Source organism: Pan paniscus, chromosome 2 (assembly GCF_029289425.2).
Source record: "Pan paniscus chromosome 2, NHGRI_mPanPan1-v2.0_pri, whole genome shotgun sequence".
Taxonomy (NCBI): Eukaryota; Metazoa; Chordata; class Mammalia; order Primates; family Hominidae; genus Pan; species Pan paniscus.
In genome coordinates this window covers 122,923,098-122,950,423 of record NC_085926.1, presented here as the reverse complement: position 1 = coordinate 122,950,423, position 27,326 = coordinate 122,923,098, and the positions used below count along the sequence as shown (strand labels likewise).

Sequence of the window (27,326 nt, the reverse complement as noted above, 5' to 3'; positions counted from 1 at the left end):
TGCCTGCATGCATGTGTTTATCACAGCTCAATTCACAATTGCAAAAATATGGAACCAACCTAAATGCCTATCAACTGATGATGGATAAAGAAAGTGAGATATATATACACCATGGAATACTCCTTAGCCATAAAAATGAGTGAAATAATGTCTTTTGCAGCAATTTGGATGGAGCTGGAGGCCATTATTCTAAGTGAAGTAATTCAGGAGTGGAAAACCAATTGCTGTATGTTCTCAGTTATAAGTGGAAGCTAAGCTATGAGTATGCAAAGACATAAAGAGTGGTATAATGGACATTAGATATTTGGAAAGGAGGGTTGGGGGTGAGGGATTAAAAAGAACTACATATTGGATACAATGTACACTACTCAGGAGACAGGTGCAGTAAAATCTCAGAATTCACCACTATACAAGTCATCCATGTAACCAAAAAACCACTTGTACCTCAAAAGCTATTGAAATAAAAAATATATATATTAATAACACCAGAAATATAGAATACTGAAATCTCAAGATGAGAAGACATCTTAGCCATCAACTACTCTAAAATGCCTAAAAACTCTTTAAAAATGCCTAAATCCTCTCTCATCTGAGTAAATGTCCCAGGGACAGGGAGCTCGTTTGCTACGATGAAGCCCCCTATAGAGCTCCGTAGCTTCCACTGGAGGAACGTCCTTTCCTAATTTCAACCCAGCGATTTTCTCTGCTTGGAAGAGAGTCCTCTCAGAAGGGGTAAGGAGCTTGGAGAGAGGAGTGGAGAAAGTGGATTTAGGTTAGGGCTGCATGGGGACAGATATAAGCAAACTAATCAGGAGAGAGGAGAGTTGACAGTGCAGAGGAGGGTCTGTTGTCCTCCTACATGAAGGTAGGGTGGGCTCCACATACTGAGAAGCACTGGCCAAAGGGGACAGATTCTTTTGCTCTGGGTCCCAGCGTGAGGCCTCAGCAGACACAGCCACCTTTCCAGGGACTCTGGAAAAATGTGTGAAGAGCAAGAGCTCCCTGCTCATCTCCGTGACTTCTCCCCAGCCATCCTCACAGGCATGGTGGGGAGGGCAGAGGCTGAAGAGATAGTGGGTGAGGGTGGATGACATTGGCCATTCATGCAGGCTTCCTGGGTGCACATCCCCACTTACTAGCTCCGTGACCCTGGGCACATTATTTTTAATCACTTTGTGCCTTAGTTTCTTCAAATGTTAACAATAACATTTGTACCTGTTGGAGTTATCATGAGAATTAAACGAGTCAATATTCATTAAATACGGCATTTATTAATACAGTCATATGTATTAAATTGCATGTATAAATTTACCTATTTGTTAAATGTAATACATTTTGTAGTTCACACTGTGAATCAATCAATTGAACTGTGACTTGGGTTTCACCATTTATGTAGCTGATTTCACAAAATGCCGTGTGTTTTTTTGGCATATTCCCAACAACCTCCTAAACTGTGAAACAAGTTGAGAAGCACACTGTAATGAGAGGAGCACATCCTACTCACCCTCTTGCCCCCTAACACGGTGCTTGTGTCCAAAGAATTAAGTCAGAGTAACCTTTAATGGTAATGGAACTTTGAGGCCATGAATATTCACTGAGCCTCTCTCTGTCCCCTTATTGATAGGCATCACAATAAAGCAAATTTTCTCCTCCTACTTCTCTACAGTGGCAGATAGGTCAAAAGACTCACTGACATCAATGCTATTGATTCATAAATGTGTATTATTCTTAAATTTCTATTATTAACTTCTTGGTCATCACCCACTAGACTGTGGACTCCTCAAGAACAAAGATCTCAGTCTTACTTATCTGTTTTGGTATCAACCCCTACTCCCCCTGTTAACACATGGTAGGTGCTTAATAAGTACTTGTAAAATTGGCTTTCATTTCAGTCCCTCCCCATTCCATAATGCCCCATTCTCTACCCTCTTTAGTTCGTGCATTTGGCTAAAGATCAAAGATCAAGTTGGCCTCTTTGGCTAATTTATTCTTTTTTTTTTTTTTTTTTTTGATGCCCAGCAGGAAACGCAGTTAATTTGTTCTTAAATACCCTTGTGAATGTGCCAACCAGTTGACATTTCAGGGGTAGTATGCTTAGTAATAGACAATTGTGTCATATACCTAAAACAAGGTTCAGGGTCCATGATTCTCTGGTCTATCAGCAGTAACAACTTTCTGTAAGTTACTAATAATGTGACGTTGCAACATGTGGGTAATAAAACAGGGAATCAATTGACTTATGGAAGGCTAAAATTAGAAATGAGCTCAGGAAATGTTGGTATCACTCAACTTCCCAGTCCTATTTTACAGATAAGAAAACTAAAGATCAGAGAAGGCAAAGTATTTTGCAGGTTACATAGCTGGTTTATAGAAGGTTGGAATAAGAGTCCAGTTTATTATCCTTTCTGTGGCATACGTAGTCATTGAAAGTGTGTGTCATAAAAGCACGTAAGCTACAGAAGCGTACGGGAGAGGGCAGGCCCACAAGCACAGCTGTGTTGACTGACTAGGCAGGATACAGGCAGACGTCATCGGTGATTCTGGAAGAAGGCCTGGTTGGAGAACATGGGCAGGGATGTGGGGCAGGCATAGATAAGTGTCTAGATTAAACAGTGACAGTGTGGCGTGGTGAGTACAGCATAGCCTTGAAACCTGGGACTTAATCCCAGATCTGACACATATCCCTTTGTTACTTAACTTCTCTATTGCTGAATTTTTTAGTCAGTAAAAATGTGCCCGTAAAACTGACTTCTCAGAGTTGAGTTAAAGGAGACAATGGATGTCCTATGATATTCAACCTAGCCTCAGGAAAGAGTTCTGAAAGATGGTGGTTTCTGACATCCTAATGGAGGTCAAGCCTTGTGGTCATTCTAGGAGGTTAAAATTGAGAGCCCATTTCCCCTGTCAATCTTTGGGACACTGCTGGACAATGATGAGCTCTTATGTTGTTGAGGGAGTACCTATCCTCATTGAGCTGATAGCTCTCTAGATCAGGGGTTGGCAAGCTATATGCCATGAGTTAGAATCAGCCAGTTGCCTATTTTTGTAGGATCCACAAGCTAAGAATTATTTTTGCATTTTAAATCACTAAAATAAAATTTTAAAGCAATAATTTGTAAAATGTGAAAATTATATAGAATCCAAATTTTAGTGTCCACAAAGTTTTATTGGAACACAGCCATGCTCATTTGAGTGTATATAATCTGTAGCTGCATTTGTGCTGTAATAGCAGAGTATAATAGTCATGACAGAGATTGTATGTGATGCTGTCACCACTGCACGCTGAAACAGAACACTACACATCCCAGTGATGAAGCTATGACTCAACAATATTTCAAATGCCATGCATATGGTCATACCGTGACATTATCTTTCTTTCTTTCTCCCTTCCTTCCTTCCCTTCCTTTTCTTTCTTTTTCTTTTTCTTTCTTTCCTTCTTTCTTTCTTTCTTTCTTTTTCTTTTCTTTCTTTCTCTTCTTTCTTTCTTTCTTTCTTTCTTTCTTCTTCTTTTCTTTTTTTTTTTTTTTTGAGGTAGAGTCTTACTCTGTCACTGAGGCTGGAGTGTAGCGGCATAGTCTTGGCTCACTGCAACTCTGCTTCCCAGGTTCAAGTGATTCTCCTGCCTCAGCCTCCCAAGTAGCTGGGATTACAAGTGCCTGCCACCACACCTGGCTAATTTTTGTATTTTTTGTAGAGACAGGGTTTCACCATGTTGTCCAGGCTGGTCTCGAACTCCTGGCCTCAAACAATCTGCCTGGCTCGGCCTCCAAAAGTGCTGGAATTACAGGCATGAGCCACAGCGCCTAGCCCATTTTCTTTTCTTTTTATTAAATTACCAATGCATACCCATCATGTCAAAACAAGAAAAAAAGAGAAAAGGGGACTTTAAATGTCATGCATTTAAGTCACAGTATGAATTATTTTGGGGTGTGGAATAGGGATTATTTTGTTATCAAAATAGATGGCAAAGCATTGTGTGTACTATGCAATGATGGTATAGGTAGGCTAAAATAATAGTTCATGTTAATATTACTACACTAAGCACATATCACAATATTCCCAAGTCACAGGAAAGCAGCCATAGAAAAAAACAGAAAATTTAAAATGGAACGTCTCATCATAGCAGAATTTCTTCTTAAAATTAAATAATGAAAAGGAGGCTGCAACTAAAGCAAGTTTCTGAGTGCTTCATTTGTAAGCCAAGCAAGGAAAGCCATTTAGGGATGAGTTGATTACATTGTGTTTGATTGCAGCAGCCAAAGAAATGTATCCAGAGGAAAGAAACTTGTTCAAGACTATGCAAAACTTGCTTAAGACTGCTTTGGAAAGAATAGTTGCTCGGAGAGTTGAAATCATTGGGAACAGTATCAACAGTTAATTTAAAAACAAGACAAATGATTTTGAGTGGTTTTCTTTGAATCTTGATGAGCTGACAGTTGCTACCAATACGGCTCTGCTGTTTATTTAAGGAGTCAATGACAAGTTTGAAATGACTAAAGAATTAGCCTATATAGCCTCTGTGGAACAACTATAGGCAAGAACAATTTTAATGGAATTATACACTTTAAATGGGTGCATTTTATAATATGTGGATTAAATCTCAATAAATCTGGGGTTTTTTTGTTGTTTAATGAATATTTTCAAAGAACTTAGAAATGCAATATTTTGGTATAAACTGAAGTAGACTCCTCTAAAATGTACTACAATTGACGGTGGTAGAAATATGTTGGAACAGAACCATCTGCAGTTGGGCACATTTGCAAAGCTTGTAAAATTGTGAGGCATTTAAAATATACGGTTATTCACTGCACGCAGGAGCAAGTATTTTGCAGAAAATGTTTGAATACATCATGTGTTATTGAACCAGTAGTGTCGAGTGAGCCTTATACCCTCTAAATAGACTTAATCATCATTGGTTCCATGAATTTTTGTCAGATAGAGAAGCTGAATACTCTCACTCACCCTACTGTACAGCAGTTTCATGGCTTAGCAGTGGCAACATTTTATTGCAAGTTTTTGAGCACAGGGCTAAGATTAAAATTTTGAGTCAGAAGAACCACTTTCAACCACTATTATCAAACACTGGATGGCTTTTGAAATAATCTTTGGTTGAAGGTTAGATAATACTTCTCTTTTTTTGTTTGTTTTGTTTTGTTTTGTTTTTTGGCTTGAGATAGAGTCTCGCTGTCGCCCAGGCTGGAGTGCAGTGGCCCAATCTCAGCTCACTGCAACCTCCGCCTCCTGGATTCAAGCGATTCTCCTGCCTCATCCTTCTGAGTAGCTGGGACTATGTGTGTGCCACCACACTCAGCTATTTTTGTATTTATAGTAGCAACAGGGTTTCACCATGTTGGCCAGGCTGGTCTCGAACTCCTGACCTCAAGTGATCTGCCCACCTCAGCATCCCAAAGTGTTGGGATTATAGGCATGAGCCACTGCACCTGGCCAGATAATGCTTCTTAATGAATTCAACTTATAATTACAAGGCAAAGCGGCACTTACATGCAAATTTTATCCTTCGGTAAAGTCATTTTAACAACTGATGTTGTATGACTCATGAGTAATGTAAAGCAGTTTTCCTTACTTACCAGGTGGTCAAAAGTTACAATGAGAATCAAGATCTCCCTTCCCACACAAATTTGCAGCAGACATATTTTATGAAGTTAAACTACCGTCTCAACAGCTGCTTTCTGTCCCCCAATGCAAGTGCAAAGAAGGTTTTTTGAAATTTCCATATCTCAAAATCTATTTTCTGTGGTCATTGCAAAAGATTATGTGTAGCAGAGGGAGGCCTTTTCTGAGTAAAAATTTCCTTTAAGTCGGTCCTGTCTCAAATTGCCCTGGAGGGGTTTCCATCTAATCAGTCCTAACTCATTAAAAGAAAAAAATTCTTTTTTTTTTTTTGGTAACAGTTTTATTGAGATATAATTCACACACCAAACAATTTAATTCACTCATTTCAATTCAGTGCATCAGCCAGGTACAGTGGCTCACACTGCACTTTGGGATGCCAAGGCAGGAGGATCACTTGAGGTCAGGAGTTTGAGACCAGCCTGGCCAACATGGTGAAACCCCAACTCTGCTAAAAATACAAAAATTAGCTGGACGTGGTGGTGAGCACCTGTAATCTCAGCTACTCGGGAGGTTGAGGCAGGAGGATCACCTGAGCCCAGGAGGCAGAGGTTACAGTGAGCCAACATCATGCCACTGCACTCCAGTCTGAGCAACAAAGTGAGACTCTGTCTCAAAAATAAAAAATAAAAAGTAAATTCAGTGCATCACCACAATCATTAACAATCAATTTTAAAACATTTCCATCATTCCAACAAGAAACCTGAACTTCTCAGCCATCATACTCCAAACCTCCCATGCCCCTCAATCCCTTGACAACTACTAGACTGTTTTTCGCCTCTGTGGATTTGCTTATTCTGAACATTTATTATAAATGGAATCATACAATATGTGGTCTTTTTTGTCTGGCTCCTTGCACTTAGCATAATATTTTCAAGGTTCATCTATGTTGTAGCATGTAGTTAGTACTTCATTCCTTTTTATGGTCAAATAATATAGACGGTCCTTGACTTATAATCATTTGACTTATGATCTTTTGACTTTACAGTGGTACCCATACTGTTTTCACTTTCAATACAGCATTCAAGAAATTACATGAGATATTCAAAACTTATTATAAAATAGACTTTGTGTTAGATGGTTTTACCCAACCATAGACGATGTAACTGTTCCAAGCATGTTTAAGGTAGGCCAGATTAAGTAATAATGTGTGGTAGGTTGGATGTATTAAATGCATTTTCAACTTATGATGTTTTCAACTTATAATGGGTTTATTGGAACATAACTCTATTGTAAGCTGAAGAGCATCTGTATTCCATTATATAGATATACCACGTTTTGTTTATCTGTTCATCAGTTGATGACATTGGGTTGTTTCTACCTTTTGGCTATCATGAATAATGCTGCTATGTACATTCATGTATGAGTTTTTTGTGTGGACATATTTTCATTTCTCTTGAGTATATACTTAGGAATGGAATTACTGCATCAAAATGATAACTCTATGTCTAACTTTTTGAGGAATTGTCATACTATTTTCCAGATTGGCTGCACCATTTTACATTCTCACTAGCAGTGTATCACAGTTCCAATTTCTCCACGTACCCAGCAACACTTGCAATTACCTTTTTTGTTGATGGTTATTCTAGCGACTATGAAATGGTATCCAGCTCACTCTTAATTCTCCAAGTTGGGGCAATGGGGAAAGCAATCATTCATACTACTCCATGCTTGGTCCATGTGAGGACACCACCCTAGGAGCTCAGCTCTGTAAGAACTTCAGGTCATTTCCATTGAAAATGTAAGTTTTTTTCAAGGTAGGAAAGAATCCCAGAGATTATGTCCTATTGGTAACTAGTTTTTATTTTCTTTTTCTGTTTTTTTTTTTTTGGCAGAGTCTCACTTTGTCCTTCAGGCTGAAATGCTGTGGCGTGATCTCAGCTCACTGCAAGCTCCACCTCCTGAGTTCAAGTGATTCTCGTGCTTCAACCTCCCAAGAAACTGGGATTACAGCCATGTGCCACCACATCTGCCCAGTCTTTCTTTCTTTCTCTTTCTTTCTCTTTCTTTCTTTCTTTCTCTCTTTCTTTTTCTTTCTTTCTTTCCTTCTTTCTTTCATTCTTTCTTTTGTTCTTTCTTTCGTTCTTTCTTTTTCTTTTCCTTTTTTTTTAGATGGGGTTTTGCCATGTTGGCCAGGTTGGTCTCGAACTCCTGGCCTCAAGTGATCCACCTGCCTTGGCCTCCCAAAGTGTTGGGATTACAGGCGTGAGTTACCACGCCCGGCCAATAATTAGTTTTTCAATTCACAAACCCACATATTGTGTCACCCTCTAAGAAGCCATTATTGGCAATAAGAAGATATTTTTCAAGGCACTGTAAATATTTGCAGGGCAGGTAATTTACACAGCAGGCATTAGGATGTGATCCCTTCTGGAGAGTTCCATAGACAGTATTGCCCCAGCCCCACCTCTTACCTCTCACCCTCCTTCTAGTGATTTATAGAGACCCTAAAGGATCTTTCTGACGAAGGGAGGTGACTTGAATTCTGCAAACAGTATTAAGACAAATGCAAACACTGACCAAGGCTAAATTGCAAAGGAGAAACCAGGACCTCTGGAGAGGAGTTGCTGTAAAGAAAGGAGGAGCCTCGTGAGGGAGTCAGGCCCAGCATCAGGGCAGGAGCTCAGAGGGAAGGGTGGTGTCTGGTCCTGACCTGCATGGCAGCTGCTAACCAGGGTAGTGCTGAGATTGGGATATTTGCCCCTAAAGAAACTCAATCAAGGGCTATTTATTGAGTGCCTACTGTATGCCTACCCCTGCTGGGTATTGTTCTTACTGGGTGAACATCACAGTGTTTCAAGGTGAGGTTTTCCTGTTAAACATGCTCCCACCATATCCTGAATGTGTCCTTTATAAAAGTACTCTGCACAGTTCTTGCTGCAGAAATGATGGCTCTAGTTCATTGCTATATCCCCAGAGCCTAGAACAGTGTCTGTCCCTGATAGTGCTCATGGTACTCTCAAGTATTTGGTGAATGAAGGAAAAACCCTAAATTCAACATATTGTTGCAAGTTTCCTTTGTTATCAACTATAAGCTGAGTTTTAACGGCTACACAAGACCCTTCTCATGAACTCACCAAATTTGTCTTGACCAAGCCACAACTTTTAGACATTTATATAGTTTTACTGGGCATGGTGGCTCACACTTGTAATCCCAGCACTTTGGGAGGCTGAGGCAAGAGGATCACTTGAGCCCAGGAGTTTGAGACCTGCCTGGGCAACACGGTGAGACCTTATCTCTGAAAAAAAAAAAACTAAATGTTTTCTTTGAAAAACAATAATGAGACCGGGTGCGGTGGCTCACGCCTGTAATCCCAACATTTTGAGAGGCCAAGGCGGGCGGATCACCTGAGGTTGGGAGTTCGAGACCAGCCTGACCAACATGGAGAAACCCCATCTCTACTAAAAATACAAAATCAGCTGGGTGTGGTGGCACATGCCTGTAATCCCAGCTACTCGGGAGGCTGAGGCAGGAGAATTTCTTGAACCCGGGAGGCGGAGGTTGCGGTGAGCTGAGATTGCGCCATTGCACTCCAGCCTGGGCAACAAGAGCGAAACTCCAACTCAAAACAAAACAAAAAAAAACAAGAAAATACAAAAATAATGATATATTTATACAAATGTATTTGAGCATATCTCTGGCTATTTCCTTGGGATAAATTCCTAGAATGGAATTGCTTGATCAAGAGATAGATCCATTTTAAAGGTCTGTGATACATATTGCTGAATTTCCCTCCTCCAAAGGCTGTTTAAATACCTTCCCTACTGCTGTGTTTGAGGCCTGTTTCCCACACATCATTGCCAACAGCAACCATTGCCATTCTCTTCATCTTTGCCAGTTAAATAACCTCAACATCATGGTATCTAATTGGTTCCCAGGGCTAAAGCAATCTCTAGGAAATTGCTTATGAGTATGTGTCAAAGGCAAATTTGCCATCAAGTAAAAGGTTTCTGAGAAAGTCAAATCAAAGATTTCCTCTGGCAAAGGTGACTTGGAGCAACAACAATAAAAAAGAACGTGTAGTTAAAGATTATGGGGATAGTTGTGAGTTGAGTTCAAGCTTTGCATGTCTGTCTAAATGTCATTATGTTCTCTCCCAGAACTGTCAGCTGCACGGAGAGACTTTCCAGGAATGGGTTCCTATTGCATTAAAGTTGATAAATTTAGCTCTAGCTCTAGCATTGTTCAATTTTCTCTTTTATTAGTATGTTGTGACATTTTTCATGTGGTAGAAAATGTGTATTTCTTTTTTAGTTAATTCACCTGTTTGCTTCTCTGCTCTCACACTTTCGAAGGCCCTCTTCCTTGCCATTCACCCTACGGTGTGCCCTAGCACAGTGTTTTCCAAACCTGTCGGTTTTGTACCTCCCTCATGATTTTTGACAAATCATGTATTATCACTACACTTTCTTACATATTTTTGTTGAAATTGACCTTTTTAAAAAAAGAATTAACTGAATTTTCTTTTTCTTTTTTTTTTTTTTTTTTTTTTTTTTTTTTTTTTTTTTTTGAGACATTGTCTGGCTCTGTCACCTAGGCTGGAGTGCAGTGGCACGATATAGCTCACTGCAGCCTCAGCCTTGAACTCCTGGGTTCAAGCGACCCTCCTGCTTCAGACTCCTGAGTAACTGGAACTACAGGCATGTGCCACCATGCTTGGCTAATTTTTATTTAAAAAAAAACTTTTTTGTAGAGATGGGGGTCTCACCATCTTGCCCAGGCTGGTCTCAAACTCCTGGCCTCAAGTGATCCTCCTGCACTGGTCTTCCAAAGCTCTGGGATTATAGTCATGAGCCACTGTGCCGGGCCAAACTTAATTTTAAAATAAACTTTACAGCTTGGTGTGGTGGTTCACACCTGTAATCTCAGCACTTTGGGAGGCCAAGATGGAGGATCACTTGAGCCTAGGAGTTTGAGACGAGCTTGGGCAAGATGCTGAGACCCTGTCTCTATGAAAAAAAAAAAAAATGTTTCTGATTTAGCCAAGCATGGTGGTACATGCCTGTGGTTCCAGCTACTCAAGAGGCTGAGGTGGGAGGCTGGCTCACTTGAGCCCAGCAGTTTGAGGCTGCAGTGAGCTGTGACTGTGCCACTGTTCTCCAGCTTGGGTGATAGAGCAAGGCCCTGTCTCCAGAAAATAGATAAATAAATAAAAGCAAATTAACTTTACATCACCACCCCAAATTTAGAAGAAAAAAAAACTAGTTTCCTTTGCCATGGATAGAAAATAGCCATAAGAAATATAAACAAAAATAAAGTGTTATTAGATTACCAGGAGTTTGGTTGCCAAAGGCTCTGTGTCTGGGGCCTGAGCTCTCTTCCTCACAAAGAGAAATATGTAATTATTAGAGAAGAGTTAAAGATATCTTAGCAATACATGAGATTTTCTCATTGTGTAATCAGAATGACTGAAATTTGAAAAGGCATAACTTTCCCCTCCAAGTGAATCACTGTTATCTAATGCTGTGTCCATGGACACTTAAAATCATCTTGTGTGCCACGAAGGCAGTGGTCCTCAGAGCTGAGCACCAGCAGAGTCACACTAAAAATACAAAAATTATCCAGGTGTGGTGGCGCATGCCTGTAATCCCAGCTACTCAGGAGGCTGAGGCAGGAGAATCGCTTGAACCCGGGAGGCCGAGGTTGCGGTGAGCTGAGATCATGCCATTGCACTCCATCCTGGGCAACAAGAGTGAAACTCCATCTCAAAACAAAACAAACAAACAAACAAACAAAAAAACACAGATTGCTGATTCAGTAGGCCTAGGTGGGGCCTGAGAATATGCATTTCTAAAATGTTTCCAGGTCACGCTGGTGCTGCTGGTCTGGGGAACACATTTTTGAGGACTGATGCCCTAGTTGTATCATCTCTCATTTTAGGAATAACTGGACTGGGTAAGGCTGAGAGGTACAAACCCCAAAGAGGGGCAAACCTACTCCCACCCATTGTTTTCAGTTTTCCTCAGAGCAACAAGTCCAGGCCTGGTGCTAGCATCTCTGGGGACAATGTTTTAATCTCTGGAACCACTCGCTTCCTCTCTGAAGAGATCTGAATTACAATTTGTGGCCACCGCAAGAGCTTTCTGATCTCAGTCAAATCTCCCATAGTCTTGATGGGTGAGTAAAGGAGGAAGTGGGTGAGAAATCAAACTCCTTCCTGGGGAAAATCTCTTTATAGAACTTCTCCAAGAGTTTCATTCCAAAAGATAATAAAATGAAATAAAATAATAAAATAAGAAGCCCACAAAATCTCTCATGATGTGAAATTTATTTTTAGAGCTGACTAAACTCAGTGAGGTGAGTAGATAAGCAATTGTGAAATTTTATAAGCCAAGACTCAAAAAGCCAATGCCTGCTCCTTTTGAAGGTCAAGGTGTTTTGGAACACATCTCCAGTGGTTAAACACATGGCTCGGCGCAGCGGCTCTCGTCTGTAATCCCAACACTTTGGGAGGCCAAGGCGGGCAGACTCCTTGAGCTAAGGAGCTCAAGACAAGCCTGGGCAACATAGTAAGACCCCATCTCTATTAAAAATACAAAATTTAGGCAGGCGTGATGGTGCAACGCCTGTAGTCCCAGCTACTTGGAAGTCTGAGGTGGGAGGATTAGGGGGAGGTTGCAGTGAGCAGAGATTGCACCACTGCACTCCAGCCTGGGCGACAGAGTGAGACCCTGTCTCTCAAAGAGAAAGAAAATCTATACATTCGTACTTGACCCTTTCTCTGAGCCCATTACATCGTGGGTGTAAGAAGAGGAAGTTGCCATGACAGTGCTCGACCGCCGTCCTGCCACCCAACAAAGCAAGTCATTTTCATGTGTTCGTGTTTCCTGCCAGCGCTTATCTTTATGGAGGCAATTTATGGAGGCATGGTTTTTACATAATTAGAGATATAATGAGAATCCTGCCTCTTCAACTTCTATTGTAGTAGAATAAGCACTTCCCCATAAGCACTTCCCCTCACGGCTGCGGTCTTCTGCATCGTATCGTGTGTGGATAGAGTCCTACCTCTCATCAAGGGTGGTCACCACATTTAAACCTCTGCTGTTGGGTAAGGTTGTTTTCAATTATTTGTACTGTATATATGTAATACTGCAGCAAACATATCTGTACATATAATTTTCCCTTCATTTGAAATTATTCCTTGACCAGGCACTGTGGCTCACGCCTGTAATCCCAGCACTTCGGGAAGCCGAGACAGGAAGATTGCTTGAGGCCAGAGTTCAAGACCCCCGTCTCTACAAAACTTAAAAAAAAGATTTTTTTGAAGAAATTATTTAAGATAAAGTTCCAGAAGTAAATTTCTCAGTCACAGGGTAAAAACTTTTTTGTTTGTTTGTTTGTTTGTTTTTTAAGACAGGGTCCGGCTCTGTCACCCACGCTAGAGTGCAATGGCACAATCATAGCTCACTGCAGCCTCAACCTCCTCCCACTGGCTCATGAGGCTCAAGCAATCCTCCCACCACAGCCTCCTGAGTAGCTGGGACCACAGGCATGCAACACCATGCTCGACTAATGTTTTAATTTTTTGTAGAGATGGTGTCTCACTGTATTGCCCAGGCTGGTCTCAAACTCATGGACTTAAGTGATCCTCCCACACTGGCCTCTCAAAATCATGCCCAGCCAAGAACATTTTTAAATTTCTCTTAATACCTGTTGCCAAATTGTAGCATATTACAACGTAGCAATTGTAAAGCATATTGAATTATTTGCACCCCCACCAGAGTTGGATATATCATTGTACACATTTTTAAAAGATGTAAAATATTACACCAGTGTGGTGGCTCACACCTGTAATCCCAGCACTTTGGGAGGCCGAGGCAGGTGGATCACTAGAGGTCAGGAGTTCGAGACCAACCTGGCCAATTTGGTGAAACCCATCTCTACTAAAAATACAAAAATTAGCCAGGTGGGGTGGTGTGCACCTGTAATCCCAGCTACTCAGTAGGCTGAGGCAGGAGAATTGCTTGAACCTGGTAGGTGGAGGTTGCAGTGAGCAGAGATCGGGCCACTGCACACTAGCCTGGGTGGCACAGCAAGACTCCATCTCAAAAAAAAAAAATTAAAATAAAAAAAAGAGGTAAAATATAATCTCACTTTTGTTTTAGTTGTAACATCTTTAAGATGAGTAAAGGCCGGGCACAGTGGCTCACACCTATAATCCCAGCACTTTGGGAGGCCGAGGCAGGTGGATCACGAGGTCAGGAGATTGAGACCATCCTGGCTAACACGGTGAAACCCCATCTCTACTAAAAAATAAAAATAAAAAAATTAGCCAGGTGTGGTGGCGGGCGCCTGTAATCCCAGCTACTTGGGAGGCTGAGGCAGGAGAATGGCATGAACCCAGGAGGCGGAGCTTGCAGTGAGCCGAGATTGCGCCACTGCACTCCAGCCTGGGTGACTCCCTCTCAAAAAAAAACAAAAAAAAAAAAAGATGAGTAAAAAGCTAAATATTCTTCCCCCACATATTTGCTTACTAATAATATTTTCTCTTTTGAATAATTTGATCATGACAACCAACTTTTGGAAGATAAATTGTCTGAATGCACTGTGGGTCTGAAGACCCCAAACTGTGTCTTATTTACTTTGCATTCCCTGTTCCCTGCACCTAGAACAAATCGGACGGCCTTCATTCATTCCTTCCTTTCTTCCATAAATCTTTACTGAGCACCTGCCATGTGCCAGCTTTTCTGGATGCTGCAGACAGAGGAGTGGACAGGGAAGAGAAACTCTCATGGAAGTTAGGCAACAGGTAGCTAAACCAGCAAAGAGACAAAGTAATTACATATTGTGATGAGGGCTATGGAGGAAACGAACTGAGGTGGGATGGTCAGGCGAGTAGACCAGCTCCTTTCGATAAGGCCCCCAAGGAAGATCTGGCCTGTCGTTCTCCTGCTTAAATGTTCCCATGGCTTCTGCCATTGTGCTTAGAATAAAATCCACATTCCTTTCCACAGCCTCTAAGATCCTGTAGGATCAGGCCCCAGCCTGCCTCTCTGACAACATCTCCCCCCAGTCTCCTCCTAAATCATGGTGCTCTTCAAACACACCAGACTTGTTCTGGCCTCAGGCCTTTGCACTTACTACTTTTCTAGCTGGAATGCCCTTTTTCTGATGTTTATATGGCAGGCTTCCCTTCAATAGCAGCTCTCAGTTCCGATATCAGCTCCTGCAAGAAGGTTTTGCTGACCATCCCATTTAAAGTAGCACCTCATACCCCACAAGTCACTATCCCATTGTTGTGTTTTATTTTCTTCAGAGCATTGACCACTCTCTAAAATCATTGTATTTTATTACTTTTTTTGCCGACCTCCACTACCCATCATCTCACAGAAGCTTCAGGAGAGCAGAGACCTTCATCATCTTGTTCACTGCTTCATCTTCGATACCTGATGGATGTGCAGAGATGCCTCGAGTACCTGGGAGTGATTGAACAGCCCCCTCCTGAACATTACTCATGTAAAGCAACCATTCACTGAAAAGTTAATTTCAGAGGGTATAAAAAGCAAGAGTGGAAATGGTTCTGTCAATGTGTCATCAATTAGACATTTGAGTTGGGAATATTGCATTCCACAAGTCATTTCTCTGGGAATGGTCTTCTGAATTAGAGAGGAAAATGCTGATCAGCTTCATGTAGTATCTAAATGTGATATCCGTAAATGGTAGTAGTGACTCTGGGAAGGCTATACTCACACCTCTATTGAGGGGCTGGAATTAGTGAGAAGGAGATAGGAGCTTAACATGCATTTACATTTGGTTCTATAGACAGAAAATAATCTTTGGGTCTAACTATTTAATCTTGATAGAATTTTATGTTTTAATGATCCTCTAGAGCCTTATCATGGTACTGCAGTGTTGCAGAATCAAAGTAGCCAAAGAGGGGCTCTTTTGTTTGAGACAGGGTCTCGCTCTCTCGCCCATGCTGTGGTGCAGCAGTGCAATCTCGGATCACTGCAACCTCCGCCCCCAGGGCTCAAGGGATCCTCCTGCCTCAGCCTCACAAGTATCTGGTACTACAGGCATGCATTACCATGCTAAGATAATTATTTTAAAATTGTTTTGTAGAGACAAGGTCTCACTATATTGCTTAGGCTGGTCTCAAACTCCTGGGCTCAAGCAACCCTCCCACTTTGGCCTCCCAAAGTGCTGGGATTGCAGATGTGAGCCACCTCACCTGGCTAGAGGGGCTCTTGATGGATCAAATTCTAATTCTAAATGGCTCTGATATAGCTCTCTTGAGTTTATGCCTAAATAACTGGATATTGCTTTAGATTAATGGGTATGTCCCATTCCTCTGCATAGTCAATAGAATTATTGAAAAGCTCACCCTGAACAATAGTTCTTTTGCAACCAGGTAATTATGGGTAAACAGCTTTTTTTTTAGCTGACTTGGTGACAACATTACCAACATATAACATTGTTTCTGTGGGAAAATGGAGTCTGTGTTCTTGTCTTATAGATAAATACTTAGAATTTAGCCATTTCATACTAATAAATATCACCCCGTTTTCCTATCCGGGTTTTGAGTTCTGTGAGAAGTAAAACACAGAGTACAACAGATGGAGACAAAATATTACTTTTATAGAAGCTTATTTTTGAGAATGTGGCTTAGGGCTCCCTCCTTCTGGATCCTTACCTTCTTGGGCTCAACAATCCTGAATCCAGGTTATCTCCCCAAATGGAAACTGCAGGATCTGAGGTGTGTATTCCCAGTTTATTCTGAAATAAGTCACTACTCTTCCTTTAGGGCAAAATGAATAAAGACATGCCAAGAGGCCAGGAGTGTTTCAGGAATTAAACTCCCTCCATATGTGAGGAAACATCAGCCCTGAGGAAGAAGCAGTTTCCCTCATGAAAGCTCTGTGTATTGTCTCTGTCATCCTGCAGTACTGAAGTCCTGTGTGGATGAGTTAGGAGCGGGCATACCAGTGATTGCTGATTTATACTTTGAGGACTGCCTGACTTTCTGGCTGCCCATATTTTTCCAGATGATAAGGCCAGGGAAGAGTCAGGGAGCCAGATGCTTGGCAGTACTCCATGCCTTCCTGGTTATACTTTTCATTCTATGCTCAGCAGATAAGTAATATAGAAAACCATGGAAATATTGACACTGTTGTAATATGGTGGCATCAGTAGACATTAGTGATAGAGCACTGTGGGCGCTACTCACTTGATATCTTGAACCTAAGACATGATGGGGTGTGATAGGCTTCTCCCAGTTTAGGAGACAGGATTTGAGACCCTGCATTTGAGATCCTGCAGCTACTTATGTGACCCCAGGCCACTTTTTCAATTTTTCTAGATTCCTGGTTAGGCTTTTATAAAGTGAATATAGTAAGTTTAAAATGCCATTTAAAAACGACAGAAAAGGAGAAAAGATTTGCAATACATATATAAAGAACTTTTACCATTAAAAACCAAGAAGAAAACCAATTCAACGATACAATGTGCAAATTATTTGAACAGGTACTTTACAAAAGAAGAGACACGAGTGACTAATATGCACATAAAATGATGTTCAACATCATTTGTCATCAGGAGATGCAAATTAAAACAAAAGTGAGATGCCACTACATACCCTTTAGGGTAGCTAATATAAAGACGGACAATACCAAGTGTTGACAAGGATAGGGAACAACTGGAATTCTCATATATTGCTGATGTAAAATGGCATAACAACTTAGGAAAACCATTTGACCATTTATTAAAAAGTTATATACCTACCATGTGATGCAGCCATTCCATTCTAAATATTTACCCTAAAGAAATGAAAGTGTATGTTCATACAAAAACTTGTACATGAATACTTATAACTTTTTTTTTTTTTCTCGAGATGAAGTCCCGCTCTGTTGCCCAGGCTGGAGTGCAGTGACGTGATCTTGGCTCACTGCAAATAATACTTCCGGGGTTCAAGGGATTCTCCTGCCTCACCCTCCTGAGTAGCTGGGGTTACAGGTGCCTGCCACCATGCCTGGCTAATTTTTGTATTTTTAGTACAGATGAGGTTTCGCCACATTGGCCAAGCTGATCTCCAGCTCCTGATCTCAGGTCATCCACCTGCCTTAGCTTCCCAAAGTGCTGGGATTACAGGTATGAACCACCACACCTGGCCTTATTTATAATCTTTTTGTTTGTAATAGTCAAAACTAGAAACAACTCAAATGTCCATCGACAGATGAATTAACAAACACGCCATGGTACATTGATACAGTGGAATAGTGTTCAGATATAAGAAGAAACAAACTATGAATTCACACAGCAAGGATGAGTCTCAAAATGGTTATAAGTGAAAGAAACTGGCCCAAAAAACAAAACAAAACAAAAAACTACATCTGTATGATTCCATTTGCATAAAATGCTAGAAAATGCAGACTAATTTATAGAGACAGAAAGCAGATCAATGGTTACCTGGGGTTGGGGTGGAGTATAGGGGATGTAGCACTAAAAAGGGACAAGAGGAAAGTCCCAAAGGGTGTGTTGGGAATGCTCAGTATCTTGGTTGCAACGGTAGCTACACATGCATAAACATCAATCAAAGTTCGTTGAACTGTACACTGTAAATAGATACAGTTTATTGACATAAATTATAGCTCAATAAAGCTAGTTTAAAAAGAAAAGAAAAACAAGCCTTTGTTTAAATCTTGATGCCAGGAGTTATTCAAGCTGAGAATAATAGCATAACATAATGGGCCTTAGAAGTGTCTTTGCTTTGGAAAAAGTGTTTAAATGGACCTCTCAGCCATGTAAGAACAAACCCCTGTCTTATTCTTGAATGGAGACTCTAGGACAATAAGCAGCTTATCTGCTGGGCGATCATACAAAAATGTTTTGTTTTCATCAAGGTCAGAGTTAAAATTTAAACCCAAAGGCCAGGTGTGGTGGCACACGCTTGTAATCACAGCACTTTGGGAGGCTGTGGTTGGGGATTGCTTGAGTCTAAGAGTTTGAGACCAGCCTGGACAACATGACAAAACCCCAACTCTTCTGAAAATACAAAAATCAGCCAAGCATTGTGGTGTATGCCTGTAATCCCAGCTACTTGGGTGACTGAGGCAGGAGGATCACTTGAGCCCTGGAGGCAGAGGTTGCAGCGAGCTGAGATCGTGCCACTGCACTTCAGCCTGGGCGACAGAGTGAGACTCTGTCTCAAAAAAAAAAAAAAAATTAAACTCAAAACTCTAGCCACAACTCACAAGGTATCATTAGTTTATATTCCTCTGGCTGGGGCTAGACACAGTAGAGTTGGGGCCCTGGACTTTAAGGATGGAAAATTAGATTAAGAAGACCCAAATCCAAGCAGTAAAGCTGGTTCCTGACACATGGTGAGAGGTGAGGGGCTGAGGAACTAGAGAGAGGGTGAGAAAGGGAACTGAGAAGTGGGGCCTGCCCAATGAGTGGCCAGGAGCAGAGAGATCAAATCAGCTGTTCTAAGTTTTCTCTTTTCTGTACTTTATTACCCACTCCCCAACACACCAGTCACCCACAAGACTTCAGTAAAGTTAGGTTAAATGCCATGATGTGATGTCCATTGTTCTTGGGAACTTTACTGGGGGCTGTATCCAGGTAGAGTCACAGAACCTTGGAGATGTGATTACAAAGTTGCTAGACATGACCATCAGAGAGGCCCGGAATAGTAGTCCCCAGCATACAGTGACAAAAGTTAAGCAACTAATAATTTTGGGAAACATGTAAGTCCTCTTCAGGGATTCTCAGAACTACAGCTGGAGGAAAGTGGTTTCCTGCACTCATATGTGGGTGAGTAGAGCACAGTTTGTTATTGAATGTTTAATGGAATGGTGACCTCCTAAAAGATGGCAGCTTGGAGACATTTGAGATATCAAGAGATTAACCAAACTCATGTGCCACCAACCTCACAAGGATATTTGGAATGTCCTGACTTATTTTGGGCTTTGAGTCAGAAAAATGATACGTAAGGCCAGCTCCACCTCTTCTATCTCAAAAGCTCGGAAGAGACCTATGGTATTTGGCGAAATGCTAGCTATAATTGCCTTTCTCTGGTTTGACGTCAATTAATGACTAGACTTTGTACCCGAAAGACAGTTAAAACGAAAGGTAGCCAGGAAAGGAAATCATTTCCTCCTCAGATTACCAAGCAAGAACAGCTAAAATGAAAGCCATCACTCATCTTACTCTTCTTGCTCTCCTTTCTGTAAACACAGGTAAGGAATATTTTTACATTTTAATTCTTCCAATCATGTATGTTGTCTTTGAGGTAGAATCAGCAGGCCTATAGCTACCAATTCTCCCGGCCCAGCACACGGTCTATTTTATAAATAAAGTTTCCTCTCCAGCTCAGCTCAAAGACACAGGCATTTTATCCTGTGATGGGGAAGATAGAGCAATAGCAAAAGTGGTCTGTGGGCTGGGCGCGGTGGCTCACACCTGTAATCTCAGCAATTTGGGAGGCCGAGGCAGATGGATCACTTGAGGTCAGGAGTTTGAAACCACCCTGGCCAACATGGTGAAACTCCTTCTCTACTAAAAATACAAAAAAATTAGCCAGGTGTGGCGGTGGGCACCTGTAGTCTCAGCTACTCAGGAGGCTGAGACAGAAAGAATCGCTTGAACTCGGGAAGTGGAGGTTGCAGTGAGCTGAGATGACACGGAGTGACAGAGCGAGACTCCATCTTGTGGGGGTGGGGGGAAGAACTGGTCTATGGAGTGAGATTTGGGGGCTCAGCAAACCAGAGGTTTCTCTTTGAGAGTTCCTGAGGCCAGATAAGAAGGACTAAGTAGGTTGCAAGGACCCAGTTCTCTACTATAGTGTTCTGGATCCCCTCTCATGATAATCAGAGACCTGACCACAGCAAAAAGCCTCCTTTCACAAATGTACTTGAATTTGAGAATGCTAAACCATAGGGAGTAATTGTCACGTTGATTAGACTTCAGACATGTACTCTCTGTTCTGAGTTAGGAAGGGTTCTATGGGCCACATGTGGGTGAGGTCAGCAGTATGTTGAGAGGTGAGGGTTGTGGGGGCCAATTGGCTTCCTAAAATTTTGCAGAAAAATCACTGGCATGAAGTAGATGGACTAATAGGAAAAAAGGCATACAACTGTATTTAATGCGTGTACCCAGGAACCTTCAGCATGAACACCCAACTTCCTGATGAGGTATAGAAGCTTATACACCATCTTGAGGTTACAGAAAGAAAGGGGGCTTGGATCTTGGTAAAACAAATTATGGAAGAAGGGAGAAGAGGAATTCTGTTGAGGGGCAATAAATGATTATTAGGGAGAATAATTGGATCTGGGAACAAAAATGAACTTGTAGATAATTCTCCTTGGAATTTAAAGATCCTTGGAGACAGTCCTTATCTTGACGAAGGGTCTGCTCAGGGGTGGTTTCCTTCTCGGTCTTCTTTCCTGTAGTGGATAATGACATAACAGGGAGGGGAACAGGAGCCATAGTTCTTCTTTGGTGGATCAGTCCTTACAGCGCTTGTTGACCTCTAAGAGTTTTTAATTTAAAATACTCATTATATCATGGAGCTATATTTGGGGGTGAAATATTTTTATTTCCTTCAGGTTCAATGAGTTGAAATCTAGAAGCTGCTTGCAGAAAGGAAGAAAGTATTTGATAAGGCAGATGTATGAAGAGAAATTAAGCCCTTTCAGAGAACTGGAATGAATGGCATCAGGATTAGAGTTTTTTGAGAGCTGGTTGCAAGCTCTTAATGCGGGAAGGTTGGAGAAGGCTAGCTGCACAGGAGGGGAGGGCTCACCAGATCTCTCCTGCCAACCTTGGGGGCAGATGCCAGGTCCAAGCCTTCAGGACAAAGGAAGAATTGGTGAGGCTTGTATGATTTTCAGGAGCCACTGTTAAAAAAGGCTTGACTTTTTAAAAATAGAATAGAAGGGCGGTAGAAAGGGGAAAGTTGGCTGGGAGGGGACAAGGAGATGAATAGAGAGTTAAGGGAATCAGGAATCATTGAGGCTCAAGGTACCTTACGGGAATGGAGATGTTTCTTGACCCAGAGAACCCAGGGGGAAGGGCAAAAGTAGGGCAAGCAGGGATTCAGATGGCATGCCACCACTTATTAGCTGTGGGGTGTCTCTGACCCTCAGTGTCTTCCTGTGTAGCAATAGAGGGGAAATCCCTATACTGAAGAGTGACTGAGAGGATTAAATGAGACAAAGAGCCTGATGTGCCGGGATACTGCCTGGCACATAGGGACTTAATAAATGATTTCTCTTTTTGTCATGTCTGCACTTGGATCTGATTTTCTTTTCTTTCTTTCTTTTTTTTTTTTTGAGACCGAGTTTCACTCTTGTCGCCCAGGCTGGAGTGCAATGGCACGATCTCTGCTCGCTGCAACCTCCGCCTCCCAGGTTCAAGCAATTCTCCTGCCTCAGCCTCCCGACTAGCTGGGATTACAGGCACCTGCCACCACACCTGGCTAATTTTTGTATTTTTAGTAGAGATGGGGTTTCACCATGTTGGCTAGGCTGGTCTCAGACTCTTGACCTCAGGAGATCCACCTGCCTTGGCCTCCCAAAGTGCTGGGATTACAGGCGTGAGCCACCACGCCCAGCCTGGATCTAATTTTCAAACTTTGGTTTTGATTTCCTCTTCTTTGTTTAAAAAAGTTATACAAGTAATGCAGACCCACTGTAACAAATCCAAACAATACAGATGTATATGAAATAAAAATTGAGCATCCAATCTGCCTTCCCACCCATCTACCTCCAGATATATTAATACTGACAGTTTTTGTGGCTATTAAGGTTTGCTTTTGAAAAAAATATTTATTTTATTATTTATTTATTTATTTTGAGACAGAGTTTTGTTCTTGTTGCCCAGGCTGGAGTGCAATGGCGCCATCTTGGCTCACTGCAACCTCCGCCTGCCAGGTTCAAGCAATTCTCCTGCCTCAGCTTCCCAAGTAGCTGGGATTACAGGTGCTCACTACCACGCCTGGCTAATTTTTTTGTATTTTTAGTAGAGACGGGGTTTCACTACATTGGCCAGGCTGTTCTCGAACTCCTGACCTTGTGATCCGCCCGCCTTGGCCTCCCAAAGTTCTGGGATTACAGGCGTGAGCCACCATGCCTGGCCTTATTTTACTTTTTGAGATGGAGTTTTGCTCTTGTCGCCCAGGCTGGAGTGCAATGGCACTATCTCAGCTCACTGCAACCTCTGCCTCCCAGGTTCAAGTGATTCTCCTGCCTCAGTTTCCCAAGTGGCTGGGATTATAGGTGCCTGCCACCATGCCCAGCTAATTTTTGCATTTTTGGTAGAGATGGCGTTTCACCATGTTGGCCAGGCTGATCCCAAACTCCTGACCTCAGGTGATCTGCCCGCCTCGGCCTCCCAAACTGCTGGGATTACAGGCATGAGCCACCACGCCTGGCCTGAAAATTTTTAAAAAGTTGCTTTTTTTTTTTGAGACAGAGTCTCGCTCTGTTGCCAGGCTGGAGTGCAGTTGTCACGATCTTGGCTCGCTGCAACCTCTGCCTCCTGGGTTCAACCAATTCTCCTGTCTCAGCCTCCCAAGTAGTTGGGACTACAGGCGTGTGCCACCATACCCAGATAATTTTTGTATTTTTAGTAGAGACGGGGTTTCACCATGTTGGCCAGGATGGTCACAATCTCTTGATCTCATGATCCACCCACCTCAGCCTCCCAAAGTGCCGGGATTACAGACATGAGCCACCGCTCCTGGCCTGAAAATTTTTTAAAAGTTGCTTTTTAATGTAACGTTAAGGATTTTGGAGGTGTGTGTAAGGAATCACTACTTCAAACATGAGTTCCATCTCAGATTCTGAGCAACCAAGGGCAGGAAGTGTGTCTTGTACACCTTTACGTTCCTCCTCACCCCTATGCCTTGTATAGCACCTTGACTGCAAGAACCCCCGCACAAGCATTTACTGAAACAAATGAAAAATGTGCCAATGACATTTGAAGTGCCTTTAACAGGCAAAACTTCCCAGGTTGTTTTTGCTTTCTCTGAGAGATTAGGACTGCATTATTCCACAGAATCTGATGAGTGCCTTTGGGAACCAACATCTCATCATAATGAAGAATTCAGATCTGGGAGAAAGGCGTTTGATTGTGACTTTCAGCTAGCTTTGAATAAAGCAGTTATAGGTGTGCCCTAGACAGGGGTGGTGCTTATGGAGTGTTCCCCAGAAAGAAACCAGGTCAGGGCATATATTTTCCCATTGAAACCTATGATTTGTATCTCTGCGGACATTGTGCTATCCTTGTGTTATTTAGAAGCTTTAGGACCTAAGGAAATACAAAGACTAAAGCTATTTCTACTGCACAGATGTCTTCATATATTTCTGTTATCTATAGATTGAACAAAATAGGTTATTTTACAATTCCTCTTGGGTATTTTTACTAGATAATTTAAGCCTGGGATATCAGCTCTAAGCTGTCTTCCCTGAAATCTATACAACCCTCAGATAAAACACATATATACACATAGACACACCCAAGTGTATTTTAGTTTTAAAAAAAAATCATAGCTATTCACAGCAATGAATTGCTGTCAGTTTGGAATGTGTCTCATTTATTAAAACTAATTGAGCATTCTGAAATGTATTCTCCCTAGTGAACAGAAATTTAAAACCAAAATAAACAAGCCACCAAGTCCAAAACTCCTTGTCATAATTCCATAGACCTGCAAAAACCTCTCAAGAAGTCCCAATTTGTTTTATGCACATCTACAGAAACATGTTGGTTCTTTGGCATCGGCCGAGAATGAATATTCCCAAAGCATGAAATTCAGGGTCTGGTGGGGTTGGGGTTGTTTGCACCCACAGCCTGCCAAGTCCTTTTCTTCTGTCCAGAGTTTTCCACAGCGAGAGCCAGCCCCTGGCCACTCTCACTGCTACCCCAATGATAGAGGGCACCGTGGAGGTCACTTCTATTTCCACCGCTTTCATTCTGATCCCCAATTTTCTCTATTTGCTTTTCTTGTGTTTGTTCCTCGGGGGTCTTGGCTTTTTCGTTAAATGGATGGCCTTCCCCATAACTTTAATCAAGTGATAGTTAGGACATTGTCATCTCACAGACCTGGCTTTGCCTCTGGGCAAATTCCTTAACCCTTCTGAGTATTGGTGGGCTCTTCTGTCAAATGTGGGCACTTATGTCTACTTCACAGGTACAGTCAGGCACAGGGCCAGTGCTTGATAGATGAGAACTATCCTGAGTGGCAGGAATAGGAAGACTGGCAGTCAACATTGCCAGCTGCTGATGTATTTCTTACCTAGGAAGAGCAATTGCTGATCTCTTCAACACTTCTGAATGGCTATGTTAGCCAAGCCCTCTTCAAGGTGAAGAGTCAGGCTCTGCCCTCAAGGGGTTCATAGACCCATCGGGGAATCAGGAAGCATATTCCGCAGTTCTCTGCACCCTAAGGTTTAGAAATTGCTTCCTCACTAAAACTTTTTCTTTCAATAATTTTTTTAACCTATTGTCAAGGTCAGAGTTCTTAGAGACAAGGAAAAGTTCTAGAAAACTTATCACTGGGCCAGGCAAGGTGGCTTATACCTGTTATCCCAACACTTGGGAGGCCAAGGTGGGAGGATCACTTGAGCCCAGGAGTTTCAGGGCTGCAGTGAGCTATTATGGCACCACTGCACTCCAGCATGTGTGACAGAACAAGACCATGTCTCTAAAAAAAAAAAAAAAAAAAAAAAAAAAAGAGGGGGGGAAGAAAATGGATCACTGGATCCCTAGAGTTTACTACTCCATGTGTCCAGGGGTTCCTAAAAGTTGTGAAAATGCAACTTTGATATCCATCATAGCTCAGAGGGCAAAGATCACTTATTCATCTTACTCTTAGTCAATGTATCTAGAATTGTGAATGGGAAAACACTACTAGAATAAAATTTTGGAAGAAGTATAATAAGCACTTAATGAGGTATTTTTATTTTATTATTCTTTAAATTACCCAACCCTAACCTTTCCCTCCCTCAATCTATCAAGGTAATGAAAAAATGGGACAGTTGCCTTAAAGTGCAGAAAGACAAAAGGAGTCCATTTCTGGGTAGTCACTGCGCCACCTTGTGGCATTCTCAATTGTCCTCACTGAGAATGGTCTGAAGTATATTAAACCCTGATCTACAGTTATATGACTACAGGCATAAATAATATTACTTCTTAGTACTCAACTTAAAAAACATTAACTCCTCTGCGGGACTGGTGGGTCACATCTGCAATCCCAGCACTTTGGGAGGCTGAGGCAGGAAGATCATTTGAGGCCAGGAGTTAAAAGACCAGCCTAGCCAGCATAGTGAGACCCTCATCTCTAAAAAACAAAAAAAAATTAGCCAGCCATGGAGGTGTTACAACTGTAGTCCTAGCTATTTGGGAGGCTGAGGTGGGAGGATTGCTTGAGCCTAGGAGCTCAAGGCTGCAGTGAACTATGATCGCACCACTGCACTCCAGCCTGGGTGGCAGAGCAAGACCTTATTTCTAAAATAAATAAATAAACATTAACTCTTTATTTATTTTTCAATAACATTTTTTCCAGTTTTGTTTGTTTAATTTTTGATGTTATTTATTGTGGGTTTTTTGTGTTTAGAAATAACTGTGTATTTTAATTTTTAATGTAGTCATATATTTTCATTTTTCCAGAAAAGAATGAGTTGAGGCTGGGCATGGCAGTTCATACCTATAATCTCAGCACTTTGGGAGGCCAAGGAGGGTGGATCGCTTGAGCCCAGGGGTTTATGACCAATCTAGGCAACTTGGGGAAACCCTACCTCTAAAAAAAAAAAAAAAGAATGAGTTGGATATGATTTAGTATTAAGTAACTGCCATTAGTTATTCAATGTACTGTCTCCTCAAACTTGGTATCTTTGTTCCTCCAGCCACCAACCAAGGCAACTCAGCTGATGCTGTAACAACCACAGAAACTGCGACTAGTGGTCCTACAGTAACTGCAGCTGATACCACTGAAACTAATTTCCCTGAAACTGCTAGCACCACAGCAAATACACCTTCTTTCCCAACAGCTACTTCACCTGCTCCCCCCATAATTAGTACACATAGTTCCTCCACAATTCCTACACCTACTGCTGCAGACAGTGAGTCAACCACAAATGTAAATTCATTAGCTACATCTGACATAATCACCGCTTCATCTCCAAATGATGGATTAATCACAATGGTTCCTTCTGAAACACAAAGTAACAATGAAATGTCCCCCACCACAGAAGACAATCAATCATCAGGGCCTCCCACTGGCACTGCTTTATTGGAGACCAGCACCCTAAACAGCACAGGTAAGGACAATTCCCTCAAAGACTCCCCAAGGATGGAGAGTACAATTGTGGAGGGAGGGAGGTGGGTATGTTCTGGTGGGGTAGGAAAATGGGTCTAAAGAGGCCCAAGGTTTCCTTGGAAATGAACTGTGGGCTTGAAATCTGGGTCACAATGTAGTGACAGCAGAGGCCCTAAAATCCTCAGTTTCCTTCTGTTCTCCTTTCCTTCCCTCCCATCCTACCTCAAGTTATTTGCTAGCTGTGCAGTATTTTTTTTAATGAACTTGGGCTTTGTGAAAGGTAGCTCTATAGCTTTCCTCTCCCTAGGGGATTTTTAGAAATAGTTTCAGCTGCTCTGAGAAGATCAGGTCCAAATAAGCACAGACTGTCCAGCCCCACTGGTCTAGCTCTCTGGTCTACCTAAGGAAGAAGTCAGTTCTACCCTTGTAAGATGGTGG

General features: G+C 41.9%; 1 protein-coding gene across 2 annotated transcripts in view; it reads left to right on the top strand.

Annotated features, from left to right (window-relative positions):
• Positions 1–18,283: 18,283 nt before the first annotated feature.
• Positions 18,284–27,326, top strand: part of MUC13 (mucin 13, cell surface associated) — a 31,845-nt gene continuing 22,802 nt past the window's right edge. The window contains exons 1-2 of one of the 2 annotated variants that reach the window (XM_008950524.5): positions 18,284–19,809; positions 26,476–26,889. In XM_008950524.5, coding sequence (XP_008948772.3) covers positions 19,758–19,809; positions 26,476–26,889 — 466 coding nt within the window. In that variant the 5' untranslated portion in view covers positions 18,284–19,757. The remainder of the gene's footprint in view (positions 19,810–26,475; positions 26,890–27,326) is intronic. The other variant, XM_034957244.2, reaches the window with a different exon arrangement.